Here is a 17,793-nt window from a genome sequence, read left to right on the forward strand (position 1 = left end):
ATCTTTCACATGGTCATCCAGAAAGCAATCGATAGTAACATTATCAAGCTGTGAAGCTGAGTATGTTGCTGTCAACTCAACTATATGCCATTTAATATGGTCAAGGAATATGTTGAAGTTTTTGGGATTTCCTAAAAAAAATCCTACAGAGATATATATTGATAATCGATCAGCGATTGCATTGGCAAAGAACCCGATGTATCATGAAAGAAGTAAACACATTGATACACATCATCACTTTATCCAATAGTATGTAAAGAATAAAGAAGTCGAACTGATATACTGCAAAACAAATAATCAAGTTGTAGCTATTTTTACAAAGCTATTGAAAAGAGAAATTTTGATCAAATTGAAGTTCATGCTTTGAATGACACCTCTTGATTGAGTTTAAAGGGGAGATTTGTTGTATTAAACTCAATCTAGAAGGTCAAAGAAGGCAACCACTAGCTGTCACCGCCCAACCACCAGCCACCAGCCACCAGCTATATGCCGCCAGCTGCTTTTACACTTAAAGTTTGATTTTTTTTTACTTTTAATTTGTGTATAAATAAGCAGTTAAGATATATAATTATGCGTGGAAAGATTTGAGAGAAACACTACAGAGAAAAAGAGTAAGAGAAGGCGTGTATTGAGCTTTTGTTTAATTAATTGTAAGCTTTTGTTCTTGAAATAAAATAATATATTTTATCCCCTTTGAGTATTTTAAAATCACCACTAGTGGTTTCTCCCACCAACAGCTATTACATGGGTACCAATAGATTTTAGATTTTTTTTTAATTTACCAGTCAATTCTTTTTAATTATCTCTGCAATTTCAATCGAATATGTTTATGTAATCTCCATCTCTTCTGTCCTTGGAATGAGATGTATGTCGTATTCCATCGTAAACTTGAAGCAATTACAGAAATATTTGAACACAAACAGATTTAATAGGCCCTTCAATAGTCGATCATTCAACCATTTTCGACAGATTTCATTTCTTATCATACACTAATTTGTAAGCATTGAACATGCTTGAAACTTTTATCACTAGCATATATAAAACAGTTCAAGTGCTGCTTCAAAGAGAAATAACTGTTAAGACAAACTTCTTCCAAGTACCACCCCAGAAACTATATACATTGTCTAAACACTTCGCGAAATTTCTGATGCTGCAATGCAATTTACACATGCAAAACGTAAGCTGAACTAAGCTGTGCCAATTCTGCATTAACGAAGTTTATATGACGTCAAATAAGTTGCACCCTGTAGACCAGATCTCGGCTGCACTGAGGAGGTTGTGATTAACCTGAAGTCTGTGTACCTTTTGTATCGACACTCATGCAAATTCCAACATCTCCCAAATAGAGCTGGTTTAAAATGCACGGATCACCATTGCTAGAAAAGACATGATTGATAACTTTCTGCTACATTTCTGAATCTTCAACTTCAGTTTTTGACACGAAGCTGGGAAACGCCAAAGTTAAATCCCTGGAGGGGAAAAAAAAGAGGAGTGCGTAGAGTTAATAACTTGAATTTCAGAGCTACATTCTAGACTGATCGTACTATAGTAACCAGGTTGTGAACAATTCACAAACTGAGTGAACTTGTTACTGTTGGGAAAACTCGGAACAACCGGACACCAATTTACCCGGATCAATTCAGCGGAATACAATTACAATTCACAAGTCCCAATTCTTTCCCTCTTTGTGCAGTAAAACATAATCAAACAATGATGAAAATAATGCAAATAATCACAAAATCAACACCAAGATTTTTAACGTGGAAAACCCGATGTGGGAAAAACCACGGGACCGTAGTCCACCCAAAAACTTCCACTATCAACAAATAATGGGTTCACAATCATTCTTCCTCAGATTCAACTAAGGGATACAACATATATATCATCAAGAACAACTTATTCTTGGATTACAACAAGATTAAAGGAGAATTATTTGAGAAAAACTTACAAAACTGACAGCCCCGTTTTCTGTCAAAACGGCCAGCTTCCACACCACCAATCTTCGATCCAACCGTCCAGAATGAAGATCAACGTGTTTAGAAGCGTCTGTCAAAATCTCAGCCTGATCCAACGGTAAACGAGCTAGAAATCGAAGAAAGAGCACAAGCTGCTCTGCTGCCTCTTCTTCTCTTTTTCTCTCTTAATTTTCTTCTCCTCTCTTCTAATTTCAATCTTATTGCTACAGTACCCAAACCACACTAATATTAACACTAAGAGACAGCCATCACATGACATTTAATGTGATGGTCCCACCATCACATGGTGTGGGACCATACACAACAAATCTCCCCCTCACACAGCATGTGAGGAATTCGCCATACCGGCGATCAATATGTAAAATTCAATTTAGGAGGCTCTGACAAGCCTGTTTCCTTTCTGCAAAACTCAAACTTCTCTCTCGGTAGAGGTTTGGTCATCATGTCAGACATGTTGTCATCAATATGGATCTTCTCAACAACGAATGACTTCATCTCCATAGCATCTCGAATCCATTGATATCTAACCTCAATATGCTTTGATCGAGAGTGAAAAGTAGGATGCTTACTGAGATGGATTGCACTTTGACTGTCACAGTGCAACACAAAGTTCTCTTGAACTAAGCTAAGTTCATGCAAGAACTTCTTCATCCATAACAACTCTTTGCCTCCTTCAGTAAGAGCAATATATTCAGCCTCTGTAGTGGATAATGCAACACATTTTTGCAACCTTGATTGCCATGAGACTGCTCCCCCTGCAAACTTCATCAAGTATCCTGATGTGGACTTTCTAGAATCAACATCACCAGCCATATCTGCATCTGTGTAACCATCCAACACAGTTTTATCATTACCAAAACATAAACTGAAACTAGAAGTACCTTTGAGATACCTGAGTATCCATTTCACTGCTGACCAGTGTTCTTTACCAGGATTTGAGAGGAATCAACTAACCACACCAATTGCATGAGCTATATCCGGCCTTGTGCAAACCATGGCATACATCAAGCTACCAACTACGGATGCATAAGGAACCTTTTTCATCTCATCTTTTTCTTCATCACTTGAAGGACACTGCTTAGAACTTAGTTTAAAGTGGCTTGCAAGTGGAGAACAAACAGGTTTGGAGTTGCTCATGTTGAATCTCTCAAGTACCTTTTGAACATATCTCTCCTAAGATAGCCAAAGTTTTCCCTTCTTCCTATCACGTGTGATCTTCATACCAAGAATCTGTTTTGTTGATCCCAAGTCTTTCATTGCAAAAGACTTGCTCAACTCTTCCTTCAACATCTGAATCTTCTTAGCATCATGGCCAACAATCAACATATCATCCACATATAACAAGAGAATAATAAAGTTTCCATCTGGAAACCTTTTCATAAATACACAATGATCAGAAGTGGTCCTGTCATAACCATGATCCATCATAAAAGAATCAAACTTCTTATACCATTGTCTTGGAGCTTGCTTTAACCCATATAAGCTCTTTTTCAACTTACAAACTAGCTGCTCTTTACCTTTTGCTTCAAACCCTTCAGGCTGCTCCATGTAGATCTCCTCATCCAAATCACCATATAAGTTGTTCTACTTCAAGATTCAAACTAGCAGCTAAGCCAAGCACAACTCGGATTGAAGACATCTTGACCACTGGTGAAAAGATTTCTTCAAAATCAATACCCTTCTTTTGACCGAAGCCTTTCACAACCAATCTTGCCTTGTACCTTGGTTGTGAGCAATGTTCATCAATTTTCAACCTGAACACCCATTTGTTCTTGAGTGCTCTCTTACCTTTAGGAAGCTTCACTAACTCAAAGGTATGGTTTTCATGCAAGGATTTCATCTCTTCTTGCATTGCTTTCAACCACTCACTTTTTTTCTCATGTGACATAGCTTCATCAAAGCATTCCGGCTCTCCCCCATCAGTGACCAACACATACTCATGAGGAGAATATCTGGTGGAAGGTTGGCGAGGTCTAGTTGACCTTCTTAATTGTGGCTCATCTGGAGCTTCCTGCATAACCTGTTCAGGAATAACATCAACATCATTATTAGCTGCTTCAGGATCACCAACTAATGGCTCAATAAGAGAACCACCATTATCATCATTTTGCAAGTCTCCCCCATGATTAGCAAGCATCAAAGGTAACTATGGAGCAGGTCTTGGAGTTGAATTAGTTGGAATAAAAATAGTAGACTCTGTTTTCTCTTTCTGTTCAAAGTCTTTAATGGTTTGATCTTCAAAGAAGATAACATCTCTACTTCTTACAATTTTCTTCTCCTTTGGATCCCACAACCTATAACCAAACTCATCATCTTCAGAGCCTAAGAAAATGTACTGCTTTGTCTTGCTGTCAAGCTTAGACCTTTCATCTCTAGGAACATGTACAAATGCCCTGCATCCAAACACTCTTAAGTGTGCATAAGAGATATCTTTTCCTTTCCAAACTCTATCTGGAACATCAAATTCAAGAGGAATAGATGGAGAAAGGTTGATCATCGCAACTGCAGTCTTCATTGCCTCACCCCAAAAGGACTTAGACAGCTTTGCATGAGAGAGCATACATCTAATTCTTTCAACAATGGTTCTGTTCATTCTCTCAGCCACTCCATTCTACTGTGGAGTCTTAGAAACTGTCTTCTCCAACTTGATACCATGTTCCCTGTAGTACTTCTCAAAAGCACCCTTGTATTCACCACCATTGTCAGCTCGAACACATTTGAGCTTTCTACCAGTTTCTCTTTCAACTCTGGCATGGAAATCCTTAAAGACATCAAGCACCTGATCTTTGGATTTCAAACAAGTGGCCCAAATTTTCCTGGAGTGATCATCAATAAAACTAACAAAGTACAATGCACCCCTAAGAGACTTGTCAATCATAGAGCAAACATCAGTATGAACTAAATCAAGAACATGTGATCTTCTATGTGAAGGTGATCTTTGAAATGCAACTCTGTGTTGTTTGCCAACTAAACAATGAGTACATGTGTTCAAGTTCATACCTTTTAATGGAAGGTAGTTCTTCTTGGCAAGGATGCCAAGGCCTTTCTCACTTAAATGTCCAAGCTGCTTATGCCACAGATCAGTAGAGCAATCTTCAATTGCATTTGTGCGACCGCGACATCGCAACAAATTTTGGCGCCGTTACCGGGGAAGTAATTTTAGTTAATTCTTGTGCTTGTACTGTTATTTTTATTTACTGTGATTATTATTTATTATTATTCAGAAAAAAAAACAAAAAAAAGTTTTTTGATTGCGGCGGTACTGTTCACTTGCCGCAACGGTACTGTTCAAAACAGATTTGTTTGTGGAATTAGGGTTCGACCTTTTGTTTCCTGAAGGGAAATGACGTTTTGAACAAGACTAGTGGTAAAACCACTAACCTTACCATTTCGAGGCCAAATTCCACTGTTATCTAAGGTTTTTAGGCAATTTTAGTTTCCTAGCGTTGGATTTTCATATAATTTGCATTATTTTTCGTCTCTTGTGTGGTTTCTTTCTTTTGAATTTTCTTAGCAATTGATGCCTGTGACCCGTTCTACTAATCAAATTCAAGTGCAGGTTGATTTTGAAATAGAAAGCACTTTACGCAGGTTAAGAAAGGAAGCTCGCCTCAACACCATGGCTATTGCACGACAACAAACACTCAAGGAGCTTGCTGCTCCTAATGTGGAAAATCAGCCACTATGCATAAACATTGACAATAATGTAAACTTTGAGCTCAAATCTGGTTTTATACATTTGTTACCAACATTTAATGGTCTTGCAGGAGAAGATCCACATACTCATCTCAAGGAGTTCCATATGGTTTGCGTTGGCATGAAACCGAATGGAGTTGATGAAGAACAGGTTAAGTTGAAAGCTTTCCCTTTCTCTTTAAAAGGGGCAGCAAAGGCATGGCTTTTCTCTATTCTCCCAGGATCTATTGGAACTTGGAATGCCATGAAGAAGATTTTCCTTGAGAAGTATTTCCCAGCATCTCGAGTTGCCAACATAAGGAAAGAAATATGTGGGATTCGGCAATCTCATGGAGAGACACTCTCCGAGTATTGGGAAAGATTTGAGCGACTGTGCATTCAATGTCCTCATCATCAAATACCCGATCAGTTGCTCATTCAATATTTCTATGAAGGATTAATGCCTACTGACCGTAGTATCATTGATGCTGCAAGTGGAGGCGCATTGGTGGATAAGACACTCGAGGTTGCACGCCAATTGATCTCAAACATGGCAGCCAATCAAAACAGTTTGGCACTCATGGAGACTTCTCCAACAAATGAGTAAATGAGGTAAGTATTTCTAACATTGAGAATAAAGTTAATGATCTTACTTCTCTTGTGCGTTCTTTGGCTTGTGGAAATGTGCAACAAGTGAAAGTTTGTAGCATATGCTCCTTACAAGTACATACTTCACATATGTGCCCAACAATGCAAGAAGATTATATTGAACAAGCTCATGCAATTGATGGAGCATTCAACGGACAGCCCCAGCGTAAATATGATCCCTTTTCCAACACGTACAATCCCGGATGGAGAGATCATCCCAACTTACGCTATGGCAACCCATCCCAACAAGGCAATCAAGGCCGACAATTCCATCCCCATGGATTTCAGCCCCAACAGAATTATCAAGCAAGACAACCCCCTCCATTCACAAACTCCAATGTTACGGGTCGTCATCCAATGATGATCTTCATGAGATGATGAAAACTTTGGCTTCTAATACTGTTACCTTGCAACAAAATGTCATGTCTTTTCAACAGGAAACAAGGTCAAGTATTCACAACTTGGAGAAGCAAATGGGGCAAGTAGCTTCAAGTGTAAGGAAATTGGAGGCATAAATGAATGGAAAATTGCCTTCCCAGGCATTGAATCCAAAAGAGAATGTTAGTGCGATCATGCTGAGAAATGGGAAAGAACTTGAAGAGAAAAGGTCGAAAGAGATTGAAATGTTAGTGCGATCATGTTGCGAAGTGGGAAAGAACTTGAAGAGAAAAGGTCGAAAGAGATTGAGATGGAGGAAGAAGAAGAGATAGAAACTGAATTGAATACAAAGAAGAAACATCCTTCTCCTTTCCAAACTGAAACAACGACCAACACTCCAAAGGTAACTCCTCACTCAATGAATTCCAGTTTTAAAGCAATTCCACCCTTTCCTGTGAGTTCTTCTAAGTCAAAGAAAGAGGACAAAGAAAAAGAAATTTTAGAGGTTTTCAAGAAAGTAGAACTCAACATTCCTTTGCTTGATGCTATCAAACAAATTCCCAAGTATGCCAAATTTTTGAAGGAGTTGTGTACTACCAAGAGAGCTTTCAAACTGAAAGGTCATGAAATGGTAAGTATGGGTGAAGTTGTGTCTGCTGTTGTTCAAAAGAATATGCCTTTAAAGCAAAAGGACCCAGGTGCGTTTACTATCCCATGTGTTATTGGTAATGTTAGTTTTAAAAAAGCCTTATGTGATTTAGGTGCATCCATTAGTGTTATGCCTAAACATGTTTATGATTCTCTTAGTCTGGAACCTTTGAATGAAACTAGCATTGTAATACAACTTGCAGATCGTAGTTTTGTTTACCCACTTGGTGTGATAGAAGATGTCCTAGTCAAGATTGATAGTTTGGTTATTCCATGTGATTTTTATATTCTTGATATGGAACATGATTCTTGTGATTTATTAACCAGCACTCCTATATTGTTTGGGAGACCATTCTTGAAAACTGCCAATACAAAGATTGATTGTGGTAAGGATACTTTGTCTATGGAGGTAGGAGATGAAAAGATTGAATTTAATTTTCATGATGCAATGACATATCCTTATAACAATGTTTATTCTATCACATGTTATGACCAAGTTGATAAGTGTATGCAGCAGGTTTGTGATTTTGATAGCGAAGATGGATTAAGCATAACTTTGAGCTATGGCTATGATTTTACCAAGATAGAAGAGATGGAGAGGCATATATGTGTTCCCCAAAATGTGCATGAATCAGCATTGGCTTTACAAGCTTCGCAAATTATCCTTCATGATGCAGGAGTCATTCCCCCCATCGCGGACAGTGAATGGGTGGCGTCTATCCTTTTGGTACCCAAAAGGACTGCCACCACGTTGAGAGAAAAACAAAATGATGCTTATGAGAATACAAGGATTTACAAAGAAAAGACTAAGAATCTTTATGACAGAATGCTTACAAGAAAGGAATTTCATGTTGGAGACAAAGTCCTTCTTTATCATTCGCGTTTAAAACTTTTTCCTGGAAAATTGCGCTCTCATTGGATTGGACCCTTTGTTGTTTCTAATATTTTTCCTTATGGTGCAGTTGAAATTACAAGTTTAGAAACCAGCAAAGTACTCAAGGTCAATGGACATCGTTTGAAACCTTTCTATGAAGGTTGGACGGCAGAACTCACCGCTTCTGTAGAGTTAGCTGAACCAATCTATGAAGAATGAGCATGCCACATGTCAAGCCAATGACATAAAATAAAAGCGCTTACTAGGAGGCCACCCAGCACAAAAAAAATATATATCAGATTTGCTTTCTTTTTCCTTATCTTTTACTTTTTTGTATTTTAATTTATTTTCTGCCATTCTCTTATGTTCCTTTGCTTTTATTTTAACATTGAGGACAATGTTGTGTTTTAAGTGTGGGGGTATTGGGAGAATTTTTATTTTCTTATTTTAGTTTTCTTTGTTGTTCACAAAAAATAAAATAAAATTATGTTTGATCTTTTTAACTCCCATTGGTTTTTGAGAATATGAGTATTATATATGAGAATTAATTGAGATAGATGAAGAGATAAATCAAATGAAAGAGTATGCATGCAAATTTTAAGGTTTAATTGGTTTAGGGATTGACTTTGAGAATATGCCATGTTGATTTTATAGTGTTATACCACTGCAAGTTTTTGAGCCTTCAACATTGTATTCTTTAAGTGTGCATTCTTTCAATGATATGTATCTTTAGAACTTGCTTCATATCTTATTGAGATTATATTCCATTACAAATATACATGAAGATGATAAAGGCATTAGGAATTTCAATCACTTGAACCAAAAAGCCAACCTAAAACATATTATCCTTAGTGAGCCCCTTTTGAGCTTATTTATCTTTTCTTTATCCATGTATAAGCCTTAACTTTATATATGTTTTCCTTTTCCCCTGGCCAAGGATTAGTAGAGCATATACTTGTGATATTTCATGAAATTATGGTTGGAAATTATGTGAAAAGACAGAAGAAGTGATGCTTGATGAAAAGATGGGCAAAATTACAAAAAAAAAAAAAAGAAGAAGAAAAAATGTTCCTTTATGTTCTTAAGATTTTATGCTTAAAAACAAAAGCAGTTAAGCATTGGCGATTAAAGATGAAAAATTTATGAGCTTTGATGGAATATCTTGTTTGAAATATCATTTTTCGGAATGCTCTACTTTCTTTGATTTGAACCTTTTCTTTTACTCTCTTTTACCTCACCTTAACCTTAGCCCAATTATAATTGGAAAATAAGACCTTTTGATTCATGCATTGTTTGTAATATATTAATAATGGAGATGAGATTGAAAAGCAAGCTTATGGTAGAACATACTCTTTGATTGAATTTGAGAGATTTAGACACATAAACCCTAAACACATGAGTGTTGGAGTGTATATCAATGAGAGGACCTATCACTTTGGCATGACATAGATTTCATTTAAATACCGATGATTGATTGAATTTTGAAGTTTGCATGTAAACAAATTCATAAAAATTTATTTATTTTATTCTTTTTTATTATATTCTTATTTATAATGCTTGTACTCTTGGACATTGATGGGAGATTAAGAGATTGATCATGGTTATTTTCAATTTAATTTTATTTATCCTTTCTCGAGGACGAGAAAGAGCTAAGTGTGGGGGTATTTGATGTAACCATATTATTCGATTGTTTCACCCACATTTACCTAATGTTTTATCCATGTTTTATATGTAAAATGCCTTGATATTCTTTGTTTTATGTTTTGAAGGCACTTTTGGATGAAAAATGCAAAAATGAGTAAATTGGAGATAATTGGCAGATTTGATGTTCAGTCGATGTTTTGTGCAGAGCGTGATTTCTAGAGATCAAAATGAAGTGATTCCAGTGGCTATAAAAAGCTAACATCCATACCTTTCTGGAAATGTAATGCAAGAAAAATACAAAGAGGAAGATCATGGAAATCACATCCTTCAAAGTCAAATCTCGTATTCTGCCACTATTGACCTTTGTCCATTCAAAATTACATATCTGGAGCTATAGAAGTCCAATTGATGCAAAATAAATTTTGTTGGATTCATGACTCAAAGTTATAGAAACGCTCCAATTTGAAGCCAAAAACGATGTCAGATGAGGGCGATATGATTTTTCAAAGATGACAACTAAATTCTGCCAGCAATCAGGTTTCGTGAAGAAATGAGTCCAAATTATGTTTCAAAGCTTCTAAACTATCATCCAAGTTATAATTTCAGCAATTTAGCCCCTCTAGTAAATCAATCTAGAAGGTCAAGAAAATTAGCCACCAACCTCAATCCACCAACCTCAAATCACCAACCACAAACCAGCTGCAAGTTGGAGTGCTGCCATTGTCAAAGAAGGAGGCTACAATGATGGGTTGTTTGTGGTGACTACTAATGTCAAAGTTTGGCATGTTTGACAGCCACCATTATTGATAAAGAAGCAAGAGGAGCTGCCATTGAAGCCTATATATAGACACCAAGAGAGCCAAGAAAGAAGAGGAGGGAGTGCAATAGAATCAAAGAAAGGTGGTAGCAGCCAGAAGTGAAGAAACACAAACTCTCCTCTCTACATACTAGAAATAATGCTTTCTTTTATCTTTAGGAGTAGTTATTCAATAGATATGCAAGGCTAAGCTCTTTTCTTGGTTGCAAGGACGCAGAAACTTTCAGATTTCAAGAACTATGAGATTTATTCTTCCATTTATTTTCAGTTTGTATTATGAATGAGTATGATTGTTTTCCTATGCATATTTTCTATGATTGTTGTTGATAATTGCTAGAGCGGACTCTAAGTTATTATTGTGAACAATCTATTGCTAAGTTTGGTATCAAAACCGGAGTTAGGGTATATAAACTTGTGAAGCAACTAAGCTTGATAATTGTGGCGGAACTACGTTATTAAACTTAGGGAAAACATTCGATCAAAGCAACACAAGCAGACAACTTGGTTGTTAAGATTAATGAATTTATCTAGATCTTAAGGCTGCCATTAGATTAAATCATTAGTGCGGACACTGTGATTATTTGTTGGTTAGGGCTAATTATACGGCGGATCCGTTAATTAACCAAAGTTAAGAAAAGATAAAAATTCAGAATATAAACTGGAGTTTTGTTTCAAGGATCGGTTCTGATTTCTGTAGGTGGATGTGTGCTTGTGACCAAGGTTTGTTTTCTTGATAAATTTCAGTTTTAATTGATCGTGTTCACTAGTTTAATTTCTTCCATATTTTAGATTATCACAAATCAAAACCCCCCAATTGCATAACGTATAGCATAAAAATCTAAACTAAATCTTCCTCGTGGGATTGATCCCTTGCTTCCACAAATTAATTACCCTAGTTTAAAACACACAAGATAGTATAGAGCAAGCAAGGGATCGATCCCACGAGGAAGATTTACATGACATTTAACACTAAGAGACAACCATCACATGACATTTAATGTGATGGTCCCACCATCACATGGTGTGGGACCATACACAACAGTTACTCACTTTAAATGAGGTAGAGTCATGTTCTTTATAAGAGAAGGGTTCTTCGACACAAATTCCTTCCACTCGTCAGGATCGATTTTTCCATCACCTTTCAAATCTGCATCACGAAATGTCTGTGGAAAAACTCAAGAAAAAAATTAGAATAATGAACCGAATAAGCATGAACAAGGAAGTTTGACACAGAAAAAAAAAATTGTACCTTGTCGACAATTTTTTCAACAAAGTCATCGGACAGCAGTAGATCAGATTCATGCAGAAGTGCCATTACCATCTCCTTCAACTGTTAAATAACTTGAAATTATGAGCCAGAATTCACATTCGGAAACAGATATACAATGCTGGATCATTATTTTGATTTTTCATTACATTCCTCTTAATTCTCTGATGGTATATATTGTCATACTATAGCCACTTCTGGATTAGTAATGGGGAATTTTTAACAGAAAGAACAAAACAATAAACCAAAACATGTCCACAATCATCAGCATGCATCACTATATGGTATGTAAAAGAGAAATGGTATAGAAATGAATTGCAGTACTCGCCTCTTCTCGTTCAATGAAACCAGTTCGCCGTAAATCATATAATCTGAAAGCAACTACAGAAACTTCTCCGCTCATTAGTAATTTATTCAGTAGCATGTGCAAAAAATGGTTGAGTGACTAACTTCCAGTTTTTATGGTGTATAGAAGTCCCAATTGACATGCAAAAGAAAACATGTGTGTGAGAACTCATTCCTACTTGTATTTCATCCTAGACAAACATTAGCCGTACAATGGATCTTGTCTTCAACTGGTGCATTTGGATGAAAGACACCCAAAGATCGAACAAATTCTCCGAACTCAATTACTCCATTGCGCTTGACATCAAATAAATAAGAAGTCTGCAGAAGTATGGCAAGGCGAAGCAACTTAGGAAAAAGGGAAAATGCCATGGAATCAGGTAACTATTGCTATATTATTGGAAAAAGGTTGCACTACATACCCTGTCTGCAAAAAGGTTCCTCTTGTTTTTGTTCCTGAATAGTGCAAGCTGAAGTTCTTCCTGATGAGAAGAAAGAGCCATTTGAATGATATCAGCACAAATTAATTAAGTCCTAATTGCAAACATACTTAGATCAAAATACTCCATAAACCACTTCAAATCCCACCGAATACCCATACCTTGTGAATAAGCCCATCATCAATGACTGAACTGCTTAGTTTCTTAAAGAGTTCATACAAGGCCTCTACTTCGCTAACTGGAACTGCAATACAAAATTATTTCACATTTCATCAGTCAGCTCACACAGTTAACAGTTGTTTTTGAACTTGATACCAAATAATATTTTTAGCAGGAAATACAACCAAAATAGGCGGGCAGTAACTAGCTGACACTCAAACTAGTGATTAGGAACAGCATCATTGTTTTTCTTTCTTTCCTTTTCCCTGACAACATGACTTCCATGCTTCTTATGCCTTTCAGTGCCAATAAAATTGTCTTTTGTTTTAGTGACCAACCACACCAAAGGTTGGTGACACAAACCGTCCCATCTACTACACACTCCAACAAACTGAACTTCATGTCTGACAACTAGTTTAATCTGCACGATAGATTACCTACTAAGATGTCCTAAGATAAGACTAGAAACAACACTAGTCGAAAAATAGCTGGAACATATTGAAGCATAGCTAGGAATTAATAGGGGCAATTTACACCCAGGAATTTGCAACAATGAGCCTTTCGACAAAGCATACTCACAGGGTGTTTCAGCAGCAAGAACTGTTGGCTCCTCGTACCCAGGTGTCTTTTTAGTTCTCTTTGAATGGTAGCAACCCATGAAGACAACTAGCACCAGTCACTCATAAGAATTCTTGGCAATCAGCAGGATCATGCCAATTGTACTACTTTAAAACACCACCTAGTAATTCACAAAGTTATAGATTGAATTAATGACTGAGCTTGATTATGTGCTGTCTTTTACAAACTCGCAAAGATAAACGGTCAAATTTCAACCACTGAGACCAAGAACACAAAAGGAAGACAGAAATCTAGTCATGATGAGTTATAATTTCCCATCGAAATTTAAACTAATCCACTATTTCCAAGAAAGATTATTACAATGACAGTAGCTGGTAAAGGGAATAGACTCTAATCATCCAATAAACCAAGCATTTTTTGCAAATATAGGCACAAGCTGACATTATATTTAAAGCAGAACCGTACTATTTAGTCAACATGCAAATGCAGCAGTTATTGTGGTTGGAGATATGTGCTTAAGTTTAATATTGACATGAAAGTTGCTCAACCATATCCAAGACGTCAGCTAATAATTAGTACACACTGACATCGGGCTTCAAAGATAAGCAAGGTTCTGTTAAGCAGTTCAAGATTCAACGGATTGATTTCAGAGGCCAGTTGATTCACAAATTATCGAAGTTCAGGACAAGAATGGTTATGACTATCATTGCAGCTATCTCTTCAGTAAAAAAAGAGGAAAAACTCATTATCGTATGAGAAGCATCAGCATAATCTATGAGAATGTGTATGATAGGTCTACCAAACACCAACTAAATATTCTCCAACCTCACAGTCAGGCCACCAGTGAAGCCATGCAAGCGGCTGCCATTTAAACTAGATTTGTGACATACCAACAGAGTCTCTAATGCCCATGGCACTTTGAAAGCTGTCTCTGATACTCAAGAACATAAATTAATATGAAGCATGGAAGAAAATTCAGAACCATCCAACACCACAATGAATTTTGCAAATATTATGGCACCTGATACCAACAAAGCCTACAAGCGTGTATGACCTTTCCTTATTAAAAAATTAAAGATGATTTGGAAGCGAACTATCAAGTTGTAGATTAAGCAACAATAAACAAAACAAATAAATAAACTAGTAAACCACCCTTTCCCTCCACCATTCTAATAGACTTTTATCATATTTTATGAGGGAGAGGAGTTTCACTAAGCCTAACGATGCTATCCAAATTCCATTCCAATCATCTCCCAGCTTGGCTCGACAGCTCCGATTTTCGAGGCTCAAAAATCTTTCTACAAGAGGGAAAAAGATGCCACCAACTAAAAATTCATGATTGATACCGTAAGAAATGAATTCTAACATTTCAAATCCAACCTTTTCCTTTTATGTGATCAGTAAACTTATAGTTCAAGCACTATCTAGGGGTGAACTTATCTTAGATAAGGGATGAAATACTCTAATTTTCTATTGTTTTCCATAAACAATGCAAGAAAGCATTCAAAGTAAAAAAAACGATACATCACATGCTTATTTAAGTAAAACAATAATGTCTTCATTAGCTGGGACCACAGGCCTAGAACAGCCACATGACCTGGTTGTAAACGATCTAATCATTTCCAGGGGATCCAGACTATTTTTCCTTAATTTTCTCTGCAATCAAACCGAGGAAGTAATGGATCCGGTCAAAATGTGATTCATCTCTAAGTATATAGTTCAAAGAAAACTTTTTAGTGCTGAATTTAAAAGTCAGGTTATGACAATAAATATAGTCAATTCTCTCAAAAGAAAGGAATGAAGATTTCTGGATGCTCACTGAAAAAACCAAAAATGACAATGATAAATTCTTTCCATGATTCAAAACTTACAAACCCATAACCTACTGTTCCTGCTTGGTTGCTGAGAAAATGTAGGAATGGTCAAGAAACACCGACTCTAAAAGAAACAACCAGAAGAACTGCATTAACACACAGAAAATCCTCTTCCCTTCTCTCCCTTGACAAGCAGAAGAAGAAAGAAAACACTGACACAAAGCAGAGAACCAACCAACCGAAATTCCATCAACTGCGTACAAGCCATGCAGCCAAGACAAACGATATCCAGCCTAAGAAGTTGTGTAATGAAAGAGAGAATAGTACTAACCTTTGTGAGTGTCTTTTGTGCAACGTTGGAAAGTATGAGAGACAGCACTTTGATCTGTGCTTTTCAGCTGTCAGTTTTCTTTATATGAACAGTGTAAGATATCCAGGATCTTGCGTTTCTTGTGGCTTTAGCTTTTTCTCAGCTTCCCTCTCTCTCTTTATATGAGATTTCTGTCTCTATCAATCTATTATTAATTACTATTTTGTTTTCAACGTTCACTTTCAGGTCCCCATTTTACGTGCATTGCATCTTTAAAATAAGGGAAATGCATAATTTTAGAGAACATCTCAGGAAAAAAACTAAACTCCCTATGCAAATTCCGTGCTTTCCAACAATTTAATTTGCAGAGATCACACACAAATTTATGTCACCATCATATTAAAAGAAACCAAAACGGCAGAGGTTTTGCTGTAGTTATTTTACTGTAGCTTTATATTGGGACTGTAGACTGGATTATAAAATTATGATTTTGTCCTTATCAATAATTATTGGTCTTGGCAGTGGGGTATAATCATCTTTTTGTTTATGGCTGGATAGCAAAAAGACTGATGTATCTTTTGAGGTTAAAAATAATGCACCAGCAGCGGGGGCATTATTCCTTCTCTATTTTAGAAGGAGAATACAATTATCAAAATACTCCTAACATCAAATTGCCTTATACTCGGATCAATGAGGAATTTTTTTATTTTTTTTTATGATTTTATTTTGTTTTGTTTTTTTTATTGAGTCTAACTAGGGATAATTTAATAATTTAATATATATAAAATATTATTTATTTTTAAAATGTAAGTTGCGACAACTTGTGTTCTTTAAATGATAGATGCGATGTTGTTTGATGATTAAACTCCAATTTCCATGACAACATCTTAATCCTCATGGTGTCTCTTTCATTAATAGTTGGTGTGTGTGGCTAAAATATATCAAGTTTTGCATTGATGACTATTTTTTTTTTTCATCTCTCCTCCGAGATTTTAAAGTCTTTCCCTGTACATTTTCAAAGTAGCCCTTTGATTTTAATTTTATTTTTCTGTCAGATTGGTCCTTGTTTTTTTTTTTAAATAATTCATAGAATTGAGATCCTTATTTGATTTTTTTTTTCACTTTCATATTTAATCCCTATTTTTCTGATGAATTTTGATTTGTTAATCATTCTCTTAATTGAATTGTGTTTCCAATTATATCTCTCAATGTTTTATATAATTTTTGTAATTGAGTTATCTTTCCAATTGCATCTCTTGATGTTTTATATAATTCTCTTAATTGAATTATTTTTTCAATTGTGTTCCTTAATGCTTTATCTTATTTTATTTTATTTTATATAAGATTAGGTCCTTATTCTTTTTAATTGCTATTTATTTTATTTTATTTTATTGATTTGTTATTTTCGATGTGCATGACGTCAAGGTTATGGCGGAACAGATTGGTTTTCCAATAAGAAAGCTCCCAAAAGATACTTCGCTTTACCCAATTATGGGTCAAACCAAAACCAGTAAACTTTTGCTTACCTGATTGAAGGCTAAACACAATGTCACCGTACTCTGGGACAACATCATGCAATTCTTCACTAGAAAGACGCGGGGATGCAACATCTTTTTCAACTCTGCCAACAAAGAAATCTTTTCTGTTCTTTCTGTACCTATGATTAAGTGGCAAGAAGCGACGGTGACAGTAAAAAAAAGAAGCTTTACCTCCATTTGCTAGCGTGAATGCCTTGTTGTTTTCCATGCAGTATGGACATGCGAGTTTCCCATGCGTCCTCCAACCAGAAAGCATTCCATAAGCTGGAAAATCATTGATAGTCCACATCAAAGCCGCCCTCATAAGGAAATTTTGTTTTCTTGATATATCATAAGTCAAAGCTTTGAAGGACCACAACTACGCTAACTCATCAATCAACGGTCGAAGACAAACATCTATATTCCGCCCCGGGCTGCTTGGACCAGGTATGATAGTAGATAAAAATATGAACTCTGGCCTCATACACATTCCTGGTGGCAAGTTATAAACTGTGAGTATGACCAGCCAACAAGAATAAGGAGCAGCAAATGACCCAAATGGGTTGAATCCGTCTGTACACAACCCAAGACACACATTCCTTGATTCAACTGAAAAGTGAGGATGAACACTATTAAAGCGTTTCCACGCTTTGCCATCAGAAGGATAAACCATCACTCCATCAACCGCATGGTGTGCTTGGT

General features: G+C 36.3%; 2 protein-coding genes across 2 annotated transcripts in view; both read right to left on the reverse strand.

Moving 5' to 3' along the window:
- Window positions 1-17,793, reverse strand: part of CBL8 (calcineurin B-like protein 4) — a 62,162-nt gene that overhangs the window by 9,417 nt on the left and 34,952 nt on the right. The window lies entirely within an intron of this gene.
- Window positions 1,210-13,588, reverse strand: LOC105139751 (calcineurin B-like protein 4). The gene is made up of 8 exons (XM_011046320.1): window positions 13,451-13,588; window positions 12,874-12,956; window positions 12,695-12,754; window positions 12,485-12,593; window positions 12,256-12,308; window positions 11,910-11,990; window positions 11,711-11,823; window positions 1,210-1,469 (listed from the first exon to the last, which is right to left on the reverse strand). The coding sequence occupies exons 1-8, from the start codon at window positions 13,527-13,529 to the stop codon at window positions 1,406-1,408; spliced, it is 642 nt and encodes a 213-aa protein (XP_011044622.1). The 5' UTR covers window positions 13,530-13,588; the 3' UTR covers window positions 1,210-1,405.

This window comes from Populus euphratica, unplaced genomic scaffold (genome assembly GCF_000495115.2).
Source record: "Populus euphratica unplaced genomic scaffold, PopEup_1.0 scaffold97.1, whole genome shotgun sequence".
Classification (NCBI taxonomy): domain Eukaryota; kingdom Viridiplantae; phylum Streptophyta; class Magnoliopsida; order Malpighiales; family Salicaceae; genus Populus; species Populus euphratica.